Source organism: Culicoides brevitarsis, chromosome 3 (genome assembly GCF_036172545.1).
Source record: "Culicoides brevitarsis isolate CSIRO-B50_1 chromosome 3, AGI_CSIRO_Cbre_v1, whole genome shotgun sequence".
Taxonomy (NCBI): Eukaryota; Metazoa; Arthropoda; class Insecta; order Diptera; family Ceratopogonidae; genus Culicoides; species Culicoides brevitarsis.
In genome coordinates, this window is record NC_087087.1 from 15,396,972 (window position 1) to 15,419,847 (window position 22,876).

The window sequence follows — 22,876 nt, forward strand, 5'->3', positions numbered from 1 at the left end:
ATTTTTAAAATTAATTAATTAATTTAATTTTTTTATTTTATTTTTTAAAATTAAATATAATTTTATTTTATTTTAATTTTTTTTAAATTAATTTTTACATAATTTTATAAATTTTCCTCTACATGCTTGGAAAGTTTTAAATTATTTAAATGATTAAATTAAAAAATAATTAAAAATATTAATAAAATAATTTTCTAAAATAAATAACTGAATAAATGAGTTAAAAAATTATTTACTTTTAATAATCTAATGAAATATTCAAATTTAAATTTTTTTTCTCGTTTTTTTTAAATTTTAGATTCAACTTGCTGCCTTTTCGACAACATCGCATCTTCTTTTTCGACTGAAATTCACACAAAACTCTTCATTAACATTCATTTTGCTGCAATAAAAGGTAAGAAAATTATTTTCTACTTTACCATATTAAAAACTTTTAATTGGACTAAATCGGACTATTTTTCCAGTCAATAGAGTTAATTTATCTTTTCATAACCTATTTTAAGTTTATTTTAAAATTTAATGGTTGAATTCATACAGAAAATTCTCCTTAAAATGTAAAAACTAATCCTTAAAATTGAAAAATTATTTCTTTTGCGCCTCGATCCTCTTGGAAACTTCTTTAACCATTCGTGTGATAAATTCGCGCAAAAGTTTTTGCTTTGCTTTGCCCACTTCGACAACTTCGTCATGGCAAGCCTCTTCGTGATGTTCGTAGTTTCCAATGCATTTGTTTGTGATTAAACTAAAAAAAAAAATATTTTTTTCTAAAAATCGTTGAAAGAAGAAAAAAATTAAATTTCTTACCTAAAAGCAAACACAGTCAAGTCACAATGGCGTGCCGTGATAACTTCGTGCACAGTGCTCATGCCAACGGCATCTACTCCGAGAATTTTCAACATTTTTAATTCCGCGACAGTTTCGTAATTCGGTCCGCCAAGACATGTGTAAACGCCTTCGTGGATTTGGCGATCCATGCCGAGTTCATGGCCGATTTTCTTCGCGAGCGCAATCAAGTCAGAGTCGTAAGCTTTGTTCATGGGCGGGAAACGGGGACCAAAACGTGGGTCGTTCGGGCCTTGGAGCGGATTGTTGCCCGCAAAACCCATGAAATTAATGTGATCCTTTAAAATCATTATGTCACCGACTTCGTATTTGTTGTTTAAACCTCCAGCGGCATTTGTGGCAAGCAAGTGCGTGCATCCAACGAGCTTCATTACGCGAACTGGCATGCAACACTAAATGAAGAAAGATAAAAAAATAAAAAATTAATTAAAGTTAAAATTAAAATCTTGAAATTTTAAGAGTATTAATTAATTAATTTTTTTAATTATTAATTTTATTAATTAATTTTTTAAACTATTTTTATTTATTTTTCATAATTTTTTTATTTCTTATTTTTTTTTTAATTAATTTTAAATTTAAAATATTTTCAATATCAAATTTTTTAAAGATTTTATTAAAATTTTTTAATTTTAAAGATTTAAAAAAAAAAAAATTTTTTGAAAAAATTGTAAATTATTTTAAAATTATTAGTTTTTAAATTGATAATATTATTCTAAAAAATCAAATATTTTTTTTTAAAGATTTCATTAAATTTTTTTTAAAAATATTTTACAAAGTTAAATAATAAAAATATAAATTAAATTAAAAAAAATTAAATTAAATTAAAAAAATATAAAATTATTAAATATTAAAAAAAGTTAAAAAAAACTTTTATAGAAAAAAAATCAATTAAACTTAATTATTTTTATTTAAAATTAAAATTCAATTACAAATAAAAATTTTAAATTGATTTTTTATTAATAATTTTAAATTAAAATTAATTTTAATTAAAATCTTATTTAAATTAATTATTAAATAAAAATATTTTAATTTTTATTTAATTTTAGGAAAATAATTAAAATAATTTTTATTTTAATACCAAAAAAAAAATAATAAAAATTCTTAAATATTTTTATTTATTATTTTTTTTTTCGTATTTTTTTATAAAAAAATAAAAATTTTCAAAAATTCATAATTTTAAAAAATAATTAAAAAGAATTAACTAATTAATTAAAAATAAAAAAAATTATGAAAAATTAATTAAAAAACATCAAAATACTCACTTTAGCCAATGGATATCCCTCATAATAATGGAAACGACCTTGCATACACATAACCGGAATACCATCCAAATACCCAAACACCAATTGACCTACATGACCTTCAACTGTCGACACCGGGAATTGCGGGATCTCCTCATACGGAAAGATATCTTTTTCTGTCAAAGTATCACCAAGTGCATCTAAAAAAACAAAAATTATTCAAAAAACCAAAAAAACAAATCGAAAAAGGTCACTCACTTAAACCAGATCCACAAATAATTCCAATTGCGGGACGAATCTTCGTACGTTCCAACAAAAAGTTTGCCGTATTGAGTAGCGTCTCGTACGAGTACCTGGAAAGTAACAGGTAGAAAAAAATTTATTAACACAAAAAAAAATCAACGAGAAACACACCCCCCAAAGTCCAAAGTTCAACAAATTTTTTTAAACGGTATGACGACAACACACAGCGCAAAATAAACAAACAACTTTCGGACCACACTCGAATTTATTGAGATATTGTCACGCCATACGATTTTTTTTTCGACCAGATTTTTACATGTGTCCTGCGGAAAAACGTGTTTTCAATCAAAAATCAACAAAAACTTGAATTGATTCATTAAATGAACCCGAAATCTGGACTAGAAATCTGTTACAAAAATATTTTTTGTTTTCGCTTCTATTATCACTGGTTGTTTGTGTCGATGTCCCTATTTTTATTCAAAACGAAAATTCTCGTTCGATCGGAACATTTTCAATATTTAATCATTTTTGTTTGATATTGCGAAGAGCAAAACGCTCTATATTTGCGTTAATATTTATTTTATTTACTATTTTACATTATTAATGATGACGATAATGTTTTTTGGCTTTGTTTTGTGTTTCCAGGCACAGAAAATGGGGGGATCGACGTAATGATAGTGTGTTCGGTTGTCGTTACAAATTGACTGAAATATTTATCAATTACTGGAAAATAACTCGCAGAAATGCCGCAAAGAGAGTAAGAAAGAGAGTTTGTGGCTGAAAAGTTTACTTTGAAATGTGACAACGCGTTGCCACAATTCCAAGAATGAGAACGAAAATGTGTCATTTTTACACGAAGTGGTTGATTACAAAAAGTCTCGAGTAGCTTGATATTTTGAAATTTTGTTTACGTTCGCTCGCATGAATGAAAGATAATGCCAGTGACAGGAAGAATAAACATATCGATTCGGTAAACGAATTTCACACGCCATTTTCTATTGGAAATGGAAAAATTGACCTTTTATTAGCTTAACCTATTTTTTTTTTTAAATTAATTTAATTAATAATTAATTTTTATATATTTTCTGAATTTTAATTTAATTTAAGACTAATTTAATAGAATTTTAAAATAAATAAAAAATTTTCCCGCGTTTTAAAAAAATGGCGCGAAATTGATCGCTTGATATCCAAACTTTTTAAAGCGCCTCTTGCGGTGAGTATTTGAACTTCTCGATATTTTTTTTATTTTTCTTTTAAATATTAAAAGTTTTTCAAACTTATAAAACCAAAAGAATCTCCCAACTAAAATACTTTCAAGAAATTTATTCAATTTTCCTATAATTTAATAAACTTTTAAGCTACTAAACTAAACTTTCGTGCAAAAATTTCTCACATTCCTTCTCGAGTTACCTTTCCACAGGAAATGCACTTGTTTAAAGTAAACATCCATTATCACACAAAATAAATCACACAAAAGTTGCACGGAAAAGAACGCCTAGCTAAAAAATTGACACTGAACAAAAAAAATGACTTTGACTTTGAAAGTTTTCTACGCAGGGTAGCAACATGCACAATATACAGCACGGCGTTCTATCACTTGTATTATGAAATTATTTAATTCAAGGTCGACATAGATAATATTTATATTATAATGTGTAATTTCTTAAGCGCGCACGTCAATTCAGAAGCAATTTAAATATTCCATGCCCCGAGGAGGCTTGCGAAGAAGGGAGCACATATTTACTGATTTATTACTTTATATTGTTATTTATTACCCCCGCACGTCACTCTTAGGTCCTATTGTCACTCACTCAATTTTTTTTTTATTTATTCGTTAAATAAAAAAAAACAAATAGACATTATATAACGTAAATAAATAAATAAAAAAAATGAGTAAGCAAAGAAAGAGTCATAAAAAAAATTTCTACGAATCTGTCGAAGATAAGCTGACTGTCAAAATTCTTTAAATTCTTTTAAACTTTATTATTCAAAAAAAAAAATAAATAAATCAAGATTAAGAAAAAGTTTGATTGATTTCTTAACATATCACAAACTTTTACTTGTTATCTAATCATGTAAGACGTTAAAAATTTGACAATTCAAACATTTTTTCGTGAAATAAATCAAATATTTACTAATTAAAAAAATTTTAAAAACATTCTGTTTGTTCAGATGTTGGTTATCAGGTTATCAAAGTTATCAGTTTAGCAGTTAAACGAAATTTATTCATTTTTTGCGCTAATATGACATAAGACTCTTGCGCATAATACAAAGAAAAAAGATCAAGAATCAGAACTGATTGGATTTTATTGAGTAAATTTATGTAAATTAGCTTGAAACAACTTTCAAACCACTTTACTTCCCCGTTAAGTTGGTCCTCAATTTATTTTTCAAACTTTTTCAAATTATTTTTGAATCACTCAAAAAAAAATTTAAATATTCACCATTGATTTTCGACACCGTTTTCATTGTAATAGAAGGCATTATATCCATTTCCGTTAACTTTGTAATCGAGATCTGCCATAATTTCTTAAAAATATTTTTTTAAACTTTTTGAGATACTTTTTTTTGTGACTTTCTTGTCTAACTTCTTCCGAATAACTGAAGTGACCAGAGCTCCAGCTTTTACTGAGGCGTGTTTCGTCGCATGACGTAGTGTATTACTTACACGTAGCACACAAGCAAGATGATGTCTCTATGCTCGTATAAAGCCCGTATACAAAAACGGGTACATAGACAAGTGACACAACTAATCATAATAAATAAATAAAAACAAATTCCTGTACTTCGTCGTCCATCGCATGGAATTTCGTACATACATTTGTGTAAGAAGAGTCAAAAACGTAAAACAAAATAAATCTTGACAATGTACTATTGAATGAAATTGGTGCCCGGTTGGAAATTTTGTGGTAAAAATTATGATTGGGTTAGTTCCTCGTTATTCGATCCTTGAAGATCAAATATTTTTTTGAACATTTTTTTTTTACAAAAATTAAATTAAAATAATTTGAGCTTTTTTCTGTGTTAGCATTTTTCAAACATTGACCATCGATTTTTTTCTGAACTAAAACCCTCTTATTTTTGTCACTATTCCAATACTAATGATTGAAAGTCAAATTTGTAAACGACTCGAAAGAAACACGAGATTTAACTATCAATTTTAAACTTTATTTCACGAGTTTTAATTAAATATTCGCTCTCTGCAGGTTCTCTCCTTGATGGCTGGATTCATAAAAAATCCATAGAGCATCCTCGTTTTAACAGAAATATTTTGACCCTTTAGTGATACTGACTTATACTAAATGGAAGTAACCGGAGACTAAGGATGGCAGCAATAAACGAACCAAGATGGATGATTTCCTGATTTTTGAATTAAAAGATTTTTGAAGATGAAATTTAAATTAATTTTGTGCGAAAGAAAATCACAAGATTTTTTGGAAGTTTGTTTGTTTGAGAAAAAATATGTCTTTCTTATTTGAATGTTTCTCACAAATTGAGGAATATGTGGGTTTTGTGACTTTTTCTTACTAGTACATGTTTCAAGTTGTTGTTGATGTTGTATTTCTTTCCATCATTTACGATGATATTGCGACGGTTTTTTGGTTAGTTCGTTTAAAATCACTTTTTCATATACTTATTTCGTTTATCACATATTGCTTTGCCTTAATTTTAAAAATCTCTAAACTATCATAGTCATAATTCAATTGTTTATGCCACACAGAGTCGTATATTGCACTTCTTGGAACTATTAATTGTCCTCTGTTTCTTAACATATATGGCAAGTGTCAAAAAATTTTTATCGGCGGGTATTTTTCTTCACTAAGTACTTTGCTTCTTTATATCTTCTTTCGAGTTGAATATCAGCTCTTGTGTTTCCATACTATTTTTCACGATGTTCAGAGATTTAACAGACTTATCCATGTTCCGTGAATATGAAAAGTATCCAACCGATTCGTTCCTTTAACAATCTCAATATGTAAGTTCAGAGCTCATCATGATTTTAGATTTTCTTAAAATTTAGTACTTTGTAAATCAAAACTTACCTTCTTGAATCCTTTTAAAATTCCTAAATCCTAATTCTAAATTTCCACATTTTCCAATAAGTTGCTTCTGAAATGAAAAAAAAAAAAATATTAATAATAAAAAAAAATAATTTCTAACTGGGCAGAGAATTTCATGTACATATACCTTCTACGTCAGAATGAATATTTTGACCCCTGTGTCACAAATGCGAGATAAGATGAATATTCCAGGTCTTTATACACTCTTGTTTATATTCGAGATCATGCATTGCCAGAAGGATTTCAAAAGAAAATACCGGGTCCAATTAACCATTTCTTCCCTGCAAAGAAAACAAGCGCAAAAAAAGTAGCAAAAAACCTGAACTACGACTTAACTTACCACCAATCAAACCGGTCAATTTTTTTGTTTGTATCGCCAACAATGAATTTGTTTTCGTCAATTACTGTCCTTGAAACGCCGAGAACAATTCTAAAACGCGTGCCTCGTGCGAATAAGAGACAAGTTAAAAAATGAAAACAGAATTTAAATAAAAAAAAATGTCACCAAAATTTATACAAGTAACATCACACGATACCATATCAGATTTCGGTGCTTGAAACGAAACAAGGAGTTGAGTTACAAGTGAAACAATCATCTAATGATTAATTACGAACAATTTACAAATAAACCAGACGACAAGCACAGCTTATTTTGAACAAGTTAACAAGTGAGTTGGGGCACTGTACGGAATTTATGTTTCGCTGATCCTGCCAAAGAGTTGAAATGTCGGAGATAATTTGGAATATTTACAACAGAGTTGTGAGCGAGACATCAACTTTTCATAGTAGCGAGAGAGATAAATGTCCTTTGCTCGTACGTTCCTTCGAAATGTTGCCAGTAATTGTTCACATATGAGACAAATAAATCAAATGCATTATTATTATGTAATAACCGTCATCGTTGTTCGTCACGATGATCGTCGGGCACACACAAATTTCCATCTTGCATGTCATTTGTGTGTTTGTCTTCCTCCGCATTTGTGCAAATACACGACAGGAAAATTGTGCAAATTATCACTAATCATATTAATTGGAGTCATGACAATCCGTACAAGCAAGTTGAATTGTTGTTATGTGTCAAATCCAATTAAAGTCAAAGTAAAAATGTTAGATCTCACGTATCACACTTCTAGAATAGTCTTTTTTGGCAAACAACCAAAAATTTCCTTCAATTGGAATTTTATTTTTTTAGTTTCTAAGTAACTTTGAAAAGTTGAAAGTTTGTTCAGTTGTGAGTTGTTTTTCACCTCGAAAATATTGAATTTCGTGCGTCACTACCTTAGATCAACATGAAGCTAAATAAAACTCCATAATACGGAACCATATGAACAAATATGGGTTTTCTAAAATTTTTGGTATAAAAAGGGGGATTTTAGCCACATCAGATCAGTTTCTAAGTGCTAAACTTAAAACAAAGTGCTCAAGTGAAAAATTCAAAAAAAAAATGAAGTTAACTTTCCTCTTTATCGCAGCAGTCGTACTCTGCGTCACTGCCACGCCGGTACATGAGGTCGTTGAGGTCCGTTCAGGCGGATGTGACGCCAGTTGCCAAGCGCCATTTACGCCAATTTTTCAATCGTGTGCAGGCATGGCTCAAAATATAATGAACTTCTTTTCGAGCTCGATAACCTCACTATCTGTGTGGATAAATACTGCTCGGCTTCAGATGTATTCCTATTCGTTCACGATGAACACCATGATGGCAAACGTTCAAAGCTTAATGACATTAGCCTATGGCCAAACTCAATTGATTACCTTGACGACTTACATTAACGCTGTTACTGCAACTCTCTCCCCGATTGCCCAACTCATGATTCAAATTGGTACACCAGGAGCAACAACGATTCAACAACAAGTCCAAAACATCACCGCGACCTACCAACTAGTACTTCAAGCCATGGGAGTTGCAACCTCTGCAGCTGGAGCTTATAACACATTGCCATTAATGTCATTGGTAAATTCTACAACTGTTCAGATGCTCACAACTGTGATGCAACAAACCGTTCAAATTTTCCAAGTTACAATGGAAACCTTCAGTAACGCCACTTCAAGCAACACTAGCGCCATTGGTTTCTACTTGATGGATGCCGTCATGAGTCCTTACCCAACTGTCAAAGCAATGTACTCTTCGCTTGTTCAAAGTTCGGTTCAAATTACGACATCTAATACACAAATCGTCCAATCGAATGTCATTAGTGTGCAAGTTTCTTTAATGAATGTTGTAAAAACCGCCGTTATGACAGAAGTATCTTCCTCCAAAACCACAACTAATTATGCTTATTCTGTATTTGCGTCACAATCAAGCTCGTACGTTGGTCTCGAGTCATTCGTCACTTCATCCTGTGCCGAAATGCAACTAGCCACTACTGATCTTGAAGCTGAAACTAATCAAAATATCACCGAAACACAAGAAGAATTCTTCGCTATGTGCGAAGACTCCGAAGATGCCGATAACATTACGCAAACTGTCAACAACGTCACGACGAAAATTACAGAATGTGTACAAACTTCTACTTCCGTCACTGTCCAAATGTGCGCCAATGTTGCCATCCAAGCGCTTCTTGTGAAACAAACGACAGCTCATCAACAGATTGGACATTGCGTGAGCGAAGGCAAGGCTGAAAACGAAAAAGACATGAATGAAATCAAGGAAAGCTTCAAACAATCATGCTCCCATAATCATGAACAATTGAAACATTGTGCTGACAAACACAAACCTGGACCAGGACCTCACAAACGTGGGCCAGCAAGTGACAGTGACAGCGGTGAGACTCCCGCCGAAAAATGCGAAAGTTGCAAGAAAGTAAGTAGAATGCTCATCATTATGCTTTAACTTGATTTCATTATTTTTTTATTTTCCTTTCGGAAAATTTGTAGAAGCATTGCGATAAAGGAAAGGCACACAAAGAGCACTCTCATGAAAAATGCAAGAAGCACAAGAAGGGAGGCGAACACCACGAAAAAGTTAAAAAGTGCAAGAAGGACAGTCGTACCACGACAATCACTGAAATTCAAGCGATCGTTGCAACCTTCAATATCTGCGCATCTGTCACGATCACATTGTAAACAGTTTTCAAATCACAAAAGATGCTCGTTACTGATGAGTATCTTTTGTCTCTTTTTGTTCTTTTGAATAAAGAAATTTTTTGAAAAATGAACGAACGTCTTTTTGTTTACAAATTAGTTTTAGCTTTGAGTATGCTGCCCTCTAACGACAAAACAAACATTTAAGACGAAACGGATACCAACTTTCGATTATCCTCAGCATAGAAGTTGTTTGTCAAAAAATGCATTACTTAAGCGCATTTTGTTATTAAGTTCATAACTAATAAGAAATTAGTAAAATTTACGAAAAAGGGTTAATTTCTAAAATTATTCTTTATATCATATTGTTTTTAAATACAAAATTTAAAGAAATGTGTTTCATTTATTGAATTTCATAAGAAATTATTTTGAGGAGTACGAAAATGTGAAGCTATTGGAAGATTTTTACAAATAAATTTAAGATTTTAATTACTAAAGCTAATATATACTCAAAAAAATATTTAAAAGCTTTTTCATAATTGGTTTTAGAAACTTTGGCTAAAGCTTGAAAATGTTTATAAAATTTGATTAAATTAAATTAAATTTGGAAATTTTTATCCAAAATAAATTTTAAATAAGAAAAAAATAAAAGTAAGATAAAATTAAAAATAAAATAATATTTTAAACATAAAGAATCTTCATTAATCCCAAAAAATTATTTTTTCAAATATTTCACGGACAGACATAGTCAAACCTGTCAAAACGATTTTCTTAACTAAAATGTCTCATAACAGCTGTGGAACGTAAACAAAACTTTCGCAAACAAACAAAATTCTTTTTAGCATAAAAACAGTGAATTTCATTAGAAAATTAAAAAATTATTTCATAAAAACAACAAATTGTAAGTAAATTTAATTCAAATTCCTCAAATAAATATCTCGTATCAAAAAAATCTCCATAATAAACAAAATCCTTAACCTAATTCGATGCCGGCAAAAAACAATAATTTTGTTTTGGTTCAATGTTCTCATTAATTTATGTCCCAAAACTGCGTAATTCCTTCGTGTTTATGTCAGTGACGCCATTCTAAGCAAATTCCGACGTATTATTCGACATAAAAAGCGTAAATATTCAAAACAACGCACTAAATGTGATAAGAATTTTTTTTTTCATTAAGAGAGCATATCTCGGCAAAGTGATGACGATAATGTAACAATAAATTATTTATTTATATTTTCGAACAACAAAACATAAGATTTAATGACTAATTTAATTGTTTATTGAAAACGCGAGATGAAAACCCATTACGCGAGATGAGTGAAGTTATCAATTTTTTTATTGTTTTTGTCGAATAGCTAAGAGATTCTTAATTATTCAATTGAGACAATGAATAAACAGGAACTTGGCGGTTTCGAGAAGTTTTGCAGGAAGTTTTGGTTCAAGGAAGCTTTTTGAATGAGTTGTTTTTAAGAATTTGAGTAAAAATTTGTCTATAAAGATGTTAAGTTATAACCTTGAGAGTTAAAATTACTTTTTTAGGAATAAAATTACTCTTTTAGGAGTAAAATTACTCTTTTAGGAGTAAAATTACTCTTTTAGGAGTAAAATTACTGTTTTAGGAATAAAATTACTCTTTTGGGAGTAAAATTGCTCTATGGGAGTAAAATTTGTCTTCAAAAACGTTAAGTTAATACCTTGAGAGTTTACATTAAGGAGTAAAATTTCTCTTTTAGGAATAAAATTACTCTTTTAGGAATAAAATTACTCTTTTAGGAGTAAAATTACTCTTTTAGGAGTAAAATTTCTCTTTTAGGAATAAAATTACTCTTTTAGGAGTAAAATTACTCTTTAAGGAGTAAAATTTCTCTTTTAGGAATAAAATTACTCTTTTAGGAGTAAAATTACTCTTTTGGGAGTAAAATTTGTCTTCAAAGATGTCAAGTTAATACCTTGAGAATTTAAATTAAGTTCTTTAGGAAGTAAAAATCGGGAGTAAATTTTTTCTTAAAAAAATTTTTTCCCTCTTTCGATTCACATTCCAACAAAAACATTGATTTACAATCTCTCAAAACTTGCATCAGAAAAATTCGCATTTAAATTTAATTAGAGAACTTGTCTCGTCTTGTCACAACAACAAAAACATGTTTACTCTGACGAAAAAAAAAACTTTCCGCAGGGATTCCTATCTCCGACTTATCTGAAACAATAACAAGCATTTTGCATTGAGAAAAAAAGACCTATTTTAGTTGATAACCCATTCGAACGCTTAATAAATTAAGACAAAATATGACTTCATTGACTGATGACCGTAGTTGCAGCGATAATTCAAAACAATAACAACTAAAAACTTTTTTTTCACCATGGAAACAGCGCGAGATTCCTCGTCTTATCTCGAAATGCTGTAACGAAAACTTTCGATTACGAGGCTGGGAATGTGATCGATAATGTGATTGTCACGTTAGTCAGAGGACTTTCTCGACATGACAATTTTTAAAACTTTTTTTTGTTTGTCTTTCAATATTTAATCAGCAACATCTGGAAAAAAAGTAAATATTTTTCATCATTTTTGTTTTTTTTTTCGTTTCATTGCAGGTTTATCCGGTTTCAAGTGGTAACATCATCAAAGGACAAATTTTTTTTTTGTATCAAAATCATCGAAGCAAGAGATAAAATATTTGCTTCCCACATCGGAGGAAAATAAAATAAAATAAAATTATTGGTGAAGCGTAAAAAAAAGGAATGTTGTAAAAAAACAAAATAAACATTGCGAGAAACAATAAACGGGACAAATGTTCAAGGCGACCTTCAGCAGAGTTCAATTGTTCAATAGTCATCATCCGAAAGTTATAGTTGTCGATCTTCTCGTCGCCATTGCGAAATTCAAGTTGCTATGATGAAACACACCGTCGCCAATACCGTAATTTTCTTTCTGTGCGTCGTCGTGACACTCGCGAACAATTCGCACCTCGACTGGGACACAAAATGCGGGCAATGCAAATGTGTGTGGGCCGACGGCAAAAAATTCGCCGATTGTCGCGGCATTCAGCTCAAAACGGTCCCGCACGAAATGAGTTCGATGCTTCAAGTGCTCGACTTGTCAAATAACGACATTGCCGAGCTGCGCCGCGAAGAATTCGCCAATGCCGAACTCAATAATTTACACAAACTGTTCATACGGAACAGCGCGATTGCCGAAGTGCATCGCGACGCCCTCAAGGGCCTGTACATACTCATCGAACTTGACTTGTCAAGTAACAGCATCACGCAACTGAAACCGGGAACATTTAGTGGCCTCATCAAATTGCGCACCGTCATCCTGAACAACAACAAGCTCGATCGGCTCGAAGATCGACTCTTCGAGAATCTCGAGCACCTGCACAAAATCGAGTTTAAGCACAATCTCATTCACCGCGTTGGCCTAAATGTGTTCGTTAGTTTGCCGCAGTTGCAAAGCATCTATCTCGACTATAACCGCTTGAGCCATTTGCGGAAGGAAACGTTCCAGAAGCTGGACAAGCTGAGCGGTTTGTCGTTGACTGAAAACCCCTGGAATTGCACGTGTGATCTCAAGCCGTTCCGGGATTTTGCCATTGATCGTAATTTGTATACGCAACCGACCAATTGCCACGGGCCCAAAGATCTAGTCGGCAAAATGTGGAACGAAGTCAAAAGTGAGCGGTTTGCTTGTAAACCGCGCATTATCCAACCGCGCCCCGCCACTTATGTGACAGCAGCGAAAGATAATGTCACCTTAACCTGCAAAGTTCGCGGATCTGTGATGGAGATCACGTGGCTTTTTAACAAGCGATCTATTAATCTCAACGACAAACGCATCAAAATCAAAAGTTATGCGGAACAGCGACAGGGCGGACGTGAGTCGAACGAAGTTTTCACGTCAGATTTGACAATAACGAATTTGAGGGGAAGTGACAAGGGGAATTACGTGTGCAAAGCGAGTAATCCAGGGGGCGTTGATGAAGCCGATATCACTTTTGACATTTCATCAGAAGTTTTTGAACGGGGCGTTATCGCAAACACGTCGAGTAACGTGCTGATCATCATAGCACTCGTTGCCATTGGATTGCTGATCTTCCTGATAATTGTGCTGATATCGCTGTGTTGCTACTGTCGACGCGTCAAGAATTACAGCAAAAGTAACAACGTGACGGAGAACGGGCTGATCAATACGAAGCTGGAGAAGCAACAGCAGCAGGATAGCATCATTGAGGGCGGATCTGTGATAATGGAAATGCAAAAGAGTTTGTTGACTGAAGTGAATCCCGTGGAGAAACCACCGAGACGTGCCGATATTGAGTCCAGCGAGCATGGAGATGCCGAGGACAATGGAGATGTGAAACGAACGTTGTTGGACGAGACGATTCTAGGTACGTGTTGGCATTTCGATTATAATTAATTTTAGTTTTTATCTCTTTTTTTCGATTTTTTGGTCTGTGAATATGAAATTTTCTGTTAAAAAATTTAAAATTTCATATTCACAGATAAGTTTTTTTGTTTGTCTGATTTCCCTTAAAGTCGATACAATAATCAAAAATTTATTTATTTTTTAATTATTTTTAAAGCTCTTGAATTAAATTTTTCATTTTTTTAATTAAATTTTTTGCTATTGAAATTAATTTTTGAACTCCTCAAATGAACTTTAAAGTTCTCAAAATAAATTTTTAGTTCATAAATCAATTTTTTATTTATTAAAATGAAATTTTTAGTTTTGAAAATAATTTTTTTAGCTTTTGAAAATAATTTTTCGATTTTTAATTAAATTTTTTAATAATTTAAAAATTTTTTTTAAGTTTTGAAATGAATTTTTCGAAATTCGAAAAAAAAATTTTAGTTTTTAAAAATAATTTTTTCTAGTTTCGAAATTATTAAAATTAATTTTTCGATCTCAAAATAACCTCAAAATGAAATTTTTTGTTTTGAAAATAATTTTTTTTAGCTTTTGAAATTAATTTTTCGATCTCGAAATGAATTTTTAACCCCTAAAAAAATTTTTCGATCTCAAAATAAAAATTTTAATTTTCGAAATGAACAAAAAAATTTTCGAAATAAAATTTTTCGATTTCGAAATAAAATTTTCATTTTAAAAAATAATTTTTAGCTTTCAACGATTAATTTTTCTACCTCGAAATGAATTTTTTAACCCTTAAAAAAATTTTTCGATCTCAAAATAAAAATTTTAATTTTCGAAATGAACTTTAAAGTTTTCGAAATATAATTTTTCGATTTCGAAATAAAATGTTCAATTTTAAAAATAATTTTTAGCTTCCGAATTTTTTTTTTCGATCTCAAAATAAAAATTTTAATTTTCGAAATGAACTATTAAATTTTCGAAATAAAATTTTTCGATTTCGAATTAAAATTTTCAGTTTTAACAATAATTTTTAGCTTTCGAAATTAATTTTTCGATATCGAAATGAATTTTTTTAATTTTAAAATGAAATGTTTAGACCTGAAAATGAAATTTTTAATTTCGAAAATAATTTTTTTTAGTTCTTAAAATTAATTTTTCGATCTCGAAATAAAATTTTTCGATTTCGAATTGAAATTTTCAATTTTTTAAATGATCTTTTAAAATTTTTAAAATTAATTTTTAGCTTTAAATAATTGAAAAATTTGAATTTTTATTTAAAAAAAATATTTTTTTGATTATTGTATCGTCAAAAATTGACTTATTTTTAAGTTTTTATTTATGATTTCCATTGTAACCTGAGCAACCTTTGTTTAACATGATTTGTTACAGCTAGTCACGACGATGAAACACAGTCTCTTGCATTGTCAGACACAAGGCCTCGATCTCGGCAAACATTTGTAGACGACGGTTACGGCACCAGTTTGCCGCCTGACTTGTTGAAATTCGGAAATCCGCGTTTTCCGCAATCGCCATCCATGCAAAGTTCCCTCTCGAACTTGCACGACGGCCAATTCTACGGAAAATCGCCGCTCGCATCGCCCGTGTACCAACATGCGCCTCTCGGTTACACAACGACGATGACACCTGCGGGCTTCCGTACGTTGCAACATCCGAAAATTGGGCGAACGATTGCCGTCGCAAATCGCAGCAACTCTCCCTTTACGCCGGCTCCGCTGATTTTTCCGCAGCCCATCATGAAGCAAGGTTACGTCACGATTCCGCGAAAACCGCGCGGAAGTTGGGCGCCGTCTGCCAATTCGACCGTTATTGATTTCCCACCGACGAGCCCAACGTCGATGACGTCGTCCGAAGTTGTCGCGGATCCGATTTACGATAATTTGGGCATGCGAACGACGGCGAGCGGATATTCGACGCTCGAGCTGCACAAAAAGGGCAATCCGAAGTACACGATGAAAGATCGCCCCTTGCCAGCGACTCCTGTGCCAAATGGCGGCGGTCTCACGATCAGCAGCAACAACAAAAATGGACATCAAGATGCTTCGGATACGGAACCGCTGTACCCGAAATCGACATCGGGCATGCCGCAAATTACGCAAACGGCGAAAATTCCACCGAGACCGCCTCCAAAGCCAAAAAAGAAGGTTTCCGTCACAAGTAGCCAACACGGACAAACCTCGAACCAGATATTTGAGGATGAGTGCGAGGATGGTACGGAGGTCTAGCAGTTACAGACTTCCGTTTTATAGTATTTAGTTTAAGAAAACACGCAAAATTTCGCCTCTTACATTTAGTTCTTTAATTTTTAACTAAGTTTAAACATTTTTTACACACAAAATCGCGTAAAATGCATTTTTTACTCAACGAACGTAGAATTTTTTACTTAAATTTTAAGGACATATGATTAGTTGAAATATTTAATGATAATATTAATTAATATATTGAACGAAAAAAAACTGAAATATGAACAAAAAAAAAATGAAATAAGGCTTCTATATAATTTTTGATATATAAAGTTAAGAAATAATTAATTATTAAGAAAAACTGAATGAATAATTTAAATAAATGAAAAAAATAAGAAAAAATTGTGATTTCTAGAATAATTGTCTTCAATGTGTGTGCTGAAGTGCATTAAAAACTTTTTTCCCTCAATTTTTTTTTAAATGCTTCGATCGAGGACAAAATCGGTAAGTTTCTAATTTTTCGTTCCAAAAATACATAAAACTTTGACATGCACGAAAAATTATAATAAATGAGCAAAGTTGGAAATATTTAAACTAATTTCATTTGCATCAAAATAAAAGTTAATTACTCAAAACTATTTTTGTTTTGGTAGTCACGAAATAAATTCAGGTGAAAAGTTTGTTAAAAAAAAATTACTAAAATAAATAATAATGCGCGGGATTTTTTTTTAAGTTGATGCAATGAAAATTTTTTTTTAATTTTTTAAAAGCTTTTTTTTATTCTGAAATTATAAAAAATTATTTAAAAAAAAATATTAAGTCAATTAAATTAAATTATTTAAACGAAAATTCTCGAAATTTTAAACAAAATTAAATTTTTAGAAAAAAAAATTATTTAATCAATTTTTTGTTCAAATTAAGCTTGATTATTTTTTAAAGAAAATTCAAAATTTTATAGAAAAAAAAAATTTTTTAATTAAAAAAATTATCTCCATTTTTAACATTAAAAAAATAAATTTTTTATCTCGAAATTTATTTTTAATTCAATTACATAATTTTTTATTTAAAAAAATTTTATTTAAAATTTTATATAAAATTTTTCTAAAATTTTATTTAAAACTTTTCTAAATTTTTTTAAAATTTTTCTAAAATTTTATTTAAAATTTTTCTTAAATTTTATTTAAAACTTTTCTTAAATTTTATTTAAAATTTTTCTAAAATTTTATTTAAAATTTTTCTAAAATTTTATTTAAAAATTTTTTTTTTTAATTTTATTTATTTTTTATTAATTTTTTTTTTATATCAGAAAAACAATTTTGTAATTTATTTAAAATTATTAATTAATTAATTTTTTTTAATATCTGAATTTTTTTCAAAAAAATATTCTAAAATATTTTTTCTTAATTCCGCATTTTTTTCTATTTTTTTTTTAATTTTTTAATATTTATTTTTTTATATTTTTAATATTTATTTTTTTAATTTTTTTTTAATTTATTTTAATTAAATGTTAAATTAAATTTTTATAATAAATTTAATTAATTTAAATTTTCCAAATAAAAAAAAATAATAATGAAAATATCCTAAAAAGACAAAAATAAATTTTCAATAAAAAATCAAACTCAAATAAAACTCCATTTGTTAATTGCATTATTTCAATTTATTTACAATTCCATTCACATGCTAACAAAATGCGTCCTTTTTATGACATAGAATTGTAAATTATGTTAATTAAAATATGTTTAAAAAATATCAATGAACTGAAAATTGAAATTTATTTTCATTTGTATCAATTTTCACGCAATATTTTTAATTTAATTCCACGAAAATTCCAACAAAATGAAAATAAATTAATTTATTTTATTTTTTATCGCATCATAATTTAATTCTCAGATGTACAAAGTCTCTTTGCTATCAATGACGACATTCGTGACACCTTGATAGGGAGGCGGTTGTTGATACTGTTGCTGTTGATGTACAACTTGCGTTTGTTGTCGCCAATAATTGCGATAACGTTCCTCCTCGATGTATCGTCGCACCTTGCAACACATGAAAATCGACGTAATTGACACAATAACCAACAAAATGGACAACGTCGTGCCAATGAAGGAAACGTAAGACGAAACATAAGCCGAATCCACGTAATATTGATCGATATTTTGATTGATAACGTTTATCCTTTGGTCCATGGCGGCAGTTTTTACGTCACTTTTTTGCATCATCTCGAACAAAGATTCGAATTTCGATTGGGTCAAAGTATCGCCGACTTGTCCTTTCATAATTTCCGAGTTCCATTGCTCCTTGGTGAGACATTCGAAAGCACCCGAGTAACTTACCTCGTAATCTCGTTTACGTTTTTCAGCGCCATCTGTTGGTCGTTCAAGCAAAAGTCCTCGTTGAGAAGCGACACTGCGAATTTCGGTCATACGAGAACACAAAATGTTCGTATCGCGTAGATAAACGGCTTTTAAAGTTGGAACGTGGAAAAGAAGTTTCTCGATTTCAAGGTCAAGCAAGGGCGTATGAGACAAATCGATGACTTCCAATTGTTTCAGTTTACGAATTTCATCATCGAATGGCAAATACGGAATTAAAGTCGAAGCCAAATTGATTTCTTTAATGTTATAAAAATTCTCGAGAAAATCCTTGTCGAGTAACGTGATTGGATTCTCCGACAAATTTAGTTCCTCAAGTCTATCGTTGCTCTTAAAAGTCGTTCCCGGTACTTTCGTCAAGTTATTCCGACTTAAATCGAGATATTTTAAACTTCCACAAGTACGAAAAGCTCCCATAGAATAATAATCGTCAAGTTTCTCGATACCCAAGCCCGAGACTGTCACACTAATGGCTGACATGAAGGCGTAACAAAGGGCATCCGTAAAAAGTGGAATCTGCCCTGATTTGACATTTACAGTCTCGATATTGTAACTTTTCACTGCATATGGTTTCCAGCCAGGTTCCTTCCACGTCGTTACTACATTTTCCAAATTACAGATCGTTTCGTCGATTACTTCGCACTCGTACACGGGATTAGCGCCGAATACGATGCCAATAAATGTGAAGAACAAAAAAATTGCGAGCTTCATAATTAGACAAACGAAAAAACACTAAAATACGGCAGCAGGTTGATAGTAATTAATCGACACAAAGAACTCCTAATCTATTTTAAAAAAGTCACGATTTCGTGATAAGTGTTTATCAACAAGCCCATTGACATCTAAAATATTCGATTGTCTCGCTTGATAAAAGGTTTTATCGCATTTTGAAGGAAAAATTAAAAAAAAAATCGAGGTCTGTCTGAAAATGTGCATTGGGATGAAATTTTTAAAAATGTCAACTGGGACTAAATAACAAAATTTTATTGTAAAAAATATCACAATTTGCATTGGGATAGAAATTTTAATGAGCCCAAGGCAAATATATAAAATTCAGCAAACAAAAAAAAACAAAATGTGCACTGGGTCAAAAAAATTTTAACAGAAAGTATTGAAAAATGGCTAATTGTTGATTGGGACAAAAAGTAAATTTTGTACTGGAAAGAATTTAGGAATAGAAATTAGGTCAAAAACAGCATTTGTAGAGAAATAAAAATTAAGAATGTAAACTGGGGTGGAAAAAAATAAAAATGTGCATTGGGAAAAATTTCTAATGTTTAATTGGACAAAAATATAATTCACAAAATGTTAATTGGGATAAAAATATCACGATTTCTGTTAAAAAAAACAAAATGTGCAATGGGGCAAACAAAATATTAAAAAATAATTTAATGTTTGCCCCATTGCACATTTAACTTTTTTTTGCTAAGGAAATATCGTGATATTTTTATCTTAATTATCATTTTGCGAAATATTTTTTTTTGTCTAATTAAACATTAGAAAAAATTTCCCAATGAACATTTTTATTAATTTCTACCCCAGTTTCGAAAATTGTAACTGGGTTAAAAATTTATAAAAATTAAGAATGTTAACTGGGTAAAAATTTAAAATGCTCCGAAATACGATTTTGCCTTTAACAAAAATTCTTCCAACCTTCATTTAAAATTTTTTTTTCCTCAATAATGCGATAATTACTTTTCGCATGGAGACGTCTGGTCTTATCGTCACTTTTAAATATTAATAATTCCCAAACAAAAAGTCATAAACAAACTTTTATTGCTTCCCTTTTTTAATATCTTTGGGGATCTTTATGGATATAATGACCATGGTTGCGTGACGACGGTCTCTCTTCTCTTCCTTTCTCTTTCGATATAGATGACTCAATTCTGGACATTAAAAAGACATTTTTATAACCAAAAAATTTTTCGTTTGTTTAATTTTAATGTGAATTTCCGGCCATAAAAAAAAGGAATTTTTTTGTAGCAAAATTCTCGAACAATGATGTTGATGATGATGATGAACTGCAGATGCCAGTCGACGTCAAGTACATCCATTTTTCTCAATTTTGTCGAACAAGGAAGCACAAAAAATGCATGTAATATTACAGTTCGGCATATTTATTGCCATGAACATTGCCTCCAACTCGAGTAAATCAATTTGGAAGGAAAATCGAAGTGCATTGGAGGAAATGAAAAATCTTGGAGCATTTGTAAAAAAATAAAATCTATATCGCAATGTAATGACGACTATTCAAGACATTTATTTGTGGATTGATTTTTTTTTGTGTAGATTCAATTTGTTCGAAGCGAACATTTGTTCGTACTTCCATGTCCCATTTTCATTGTGGCGAAGGAAATTTGTTGCAGGAGAAAAAAAAATTAAGAGCAAAAAAATCGTGTTAAAAAAAGGCAATTGATCGCTTTTCAAGAGATTTTAACAAATTTTCGAAAATATAGTTTACAAATTTTCGAAAATAAACTTTTCAAATTTTCGAAAATTTATTTTACTTATTTTCGAAAATTAACTTTTCAAATTTTTGAATATGTCAAAATCCATTAGTTTTCAATAAATTTAATTTTTTTTAAAGTATCTTAATACCTAATTTATTTGAATTCAAATATAATTTTTTTTTTGAAAAATTGAATTTCGAAAATCAAATTTTCGAAAAAATTAAAATTTTCGAAAATCAAATTTTTTTAGCTCTTTTCTAATTCAATCTTCTTCAATTAAAGATTTTTTTTGAAGTTTTAATGAGTTATCAATTTTTTTAAATTATTTTAAGAATTTATTCAATTTTCGAATATCAAATTTCATTTAAAACCTAATTTCGAAAAAAATTATTAATTTTCGAATTTTTATTTTTTTTAGCTTTCTATTACTCAATATTTAAAAAAATCGAATATATCAAGAATTTCATAAATTTTTCATATTTTTCCTGTCTCAGCGAAAAATCACACATTTTTTCAGTACATTCTATTGCATTTTTTCGTTGAAACGCGACAATAAAAAATTTGTTACGTTGCCGGAAGAAATATGAATCTTTTCCATTATTTGAATGAGAAGAGAAAAAAAAATAAATTCACAGGCCTATAAAAATTGCTCACATTCATTTCATGCTGAATGATCTTGAACACGGATAAATTTTTAAAAATTAATTAAAGCGACGAAGATTTTTCTCTCCCAGCGAACGACGACGACGAGGACAACGACGCAACACTAACAGCAACAACAAAGAAGATATAAAATGCAATGTAACATTAGAATGATTTATTTAGGAGACTGCATAAAATGCAGTTTGTGCATGATGATAAAAAATAATCATTGTGTGAGTTGAGGGAATGTGTGTGTGTGTGTGTGGTTTTAGGGCATAAAATATATTTCATCCTCCTTTCATGTGCTTTATGATGTTTTTACAACAAACAAACAATCTCTTTCTCTCTAACGTTGGAAATTTTGTTTGTTCTTTCTCTTCTTCTTTTTTTATTGCACGATTTTTTAGTGCGATATGGCTTGAAGACTCTCAAAACAGAGAAAAAAGTTGATAGGATGTAAGTGTGAAAAATAAATAGAAAATGGCGTTATGCAAATAAAATCAAAGCAAAACTTTTTCCCTTGTAGAAAAGAGAAGAAATAAAAAAAAAACAAGAAAGGTCAAATTTGTAAGGAAAATTATAATTATTTAAGAAATTTTCTTGTAATTTTTCATTGTTATCTTCATCCTACACAAAAAGCTGCCCTGCTGCACTCCCACATTTTTCAAGCAAATTGTTTGCTTGTGTTATGCATTATTATTAAATAAACAGAGAGAGGAAAGTTTCAATATTTAAACTTACGACATGAGAGAAAATAAATGAGATGCATCTGCCGCTTGTTTCGTAATAGCATTAAATTTAACATAATAAACTGCAACTTTTTCATATTTATTATAGTTTTTATTGAAAACTAATTCACGTAATTCATCGTATCCTGTTCACCTTATTTTATGAAATTATTTGCTAATTAACTAACTTTGCTAATTTATTTTCGAAAATCTTTTTTTTAATTTTCGAATATTCGAAGATCTTTTTAAATTTTCGAATATTCAAAGATTTTTAAAAATTTTCGAATATTCAAAGATTTTTACAAATTTTCGAATATTCGAAGATCTTTTCAAATTTTCGAATATTCGAAGTTATTTTAAAAATTTTCGAATATTCGAAGATCTTTTCAAATTTTCGAATATTCGAAGATCTTTTCAAATTTTCGAATATTCGAAGATCTTTTCAAATTTTCGAATATTCAAAGATTTTTACAAATTTTCGAATATTCGAAGATCTTTTTAAATTTTCGAATATTCGAAAATCTTTTCGAATATTCGAAGATCTTTTCAAATTTTTCGAATATTTGAAGATCTTTACAAATATTCTAATATTCGAAGATCTTTACAAATTTTCGAATATTCAAACATTTTTACAAATTTTCGAATATTCGAAGATTTTTTTAAGTTTTTGAATATTCGAAGATCTTTTTAAATTTTCGAATG

General features: G+C 30.0%; 3 protein-coding genes across 3 annotated transcripts; 2 read left to right on the plus strand and 1 right to left on the minus strand.

Annotated features, from left to right (window-relative positions):
* Positions 1 to 477: 477 nt before the first annotated feature.
* Positions 478 to 4,935, minus strand: LOC134834293 (purine nucleoside phosphorylase). Its single transcript, XM_063848914.1, has 5 exons — positions 4,772 to 4,935; positions 2,343 to 2,437; positions 2,106 to 2,284; positions 805 to 1,235; positions 478 to 742 (listed from the first exon to the last, which is right to left on the minus strand). The coding sequence occupies exons 1-5, from the start codon at positions 4,849 to 4,851 to the stop codon at positions 583 to 585; spliced, it is 945 nt and encodes a 314-aa protein (XP_063704984.1). The 5' UTR covers positions 4,852 to 4,935; the 3' UTR covers positions 478 to 582.
* Positions 4,936 to 8,700: 3,765 nt separating this feature from the next.
* LOC134835138 (uncharacterized) lies at positions 8,701 to 9,540 on the plus strand. The gene is made up of 2 exons (XM_063850006.1): positions 8,701 to 9,191; positions 9,266 to 9,540. The coding sequence occupies exons 1-2, from the start codon at positions 8,739 to 8,741 to the stop codon at positions 9,452 to 9,454; spliced, it is 642 nt and encodes a 213-aa protein (XP_063706076.1). The 5' UTR covers positions 8,701 to 8,738; the 3' UTR covers positions 9,455 to 9,540.
* A 658-nt stretch (positions 9,541 to 10,198) lies between these two features.
* Positions 10,199 to 16,284, plus strand: LOC134833027 (uncharacterized). The gene is made up of 3 exons (XM_063847180.1): positions 10,199 to 10,313; positions 12,005 to 13,797; positions 15,171 to 16,284. The coding sequence occupies exons 2-3, from the start codon at positions 12,303 to 12,305 to the stop codon at positions 16,022 to 16,024; spliced, it is 2,349 nt and encodes a 782-aa protein (XP_063703250.1). The 5' UTR covers positions 10,199 to 10,313; positions 12,005 to 12,302; the 3' UTR covers positions 16,025 to 16,284.
* The last annotated feature ends 6,592 nt before the right edge of the window (positions 16,285 to 22,876 follow it).

Bases quoted from the DNA above. Each gene is read 5' to 3' on its own strand.
- LOC134834293 (XM_063848914.1), bottom strand. From the start codon at position 4,851: ATGGCAGATCTCGATTACAAAGTTAACGGAAATGGATATAATGCCTTC. The intron at 2,438-4,771 runs GTGAATATTTAA...GTTACTTTCCAG, and splicing joins AACGGTGTCGAAAATCAATG to GTACTCGTACGAGACGCTAC. The intron at 2,285-2,342 runs GTGAGTGACCTT...TTGTTTTTTTAG, and splicing joins TATTTGTGGATCTGGTTTAA to ATGCACTTGGTGATACTTTG.
- LOC134835138 (XM_063850006.1), top strand. From the start codon at position 8,739: ATGCAACTAGCCACTACTGATCTTGAAGCTGAAACTAATCAAAATATC. The intron at 9,192-9,265 runs GTAAGTAGAATG...GAAAATTTGTAG, and splicing joins AATGCGAAAGTTGCAAGAAA to AAGCATTGCGATAAAGGAAA.
- LOC134833027 (XM_063847180.1), top strand. From the start codon at position 12,303: ATGATGAAACACACCGTCGCCAATACCGTAATTTTCTTTCTGTGCGTC. The intron at 13,798-15,170 runs GTACGTGTTGGC...GATTTGTTACAG, and splicing joins GTTGGACGAGACGATTCTAG to CTAGTCACGACGATGAAACA.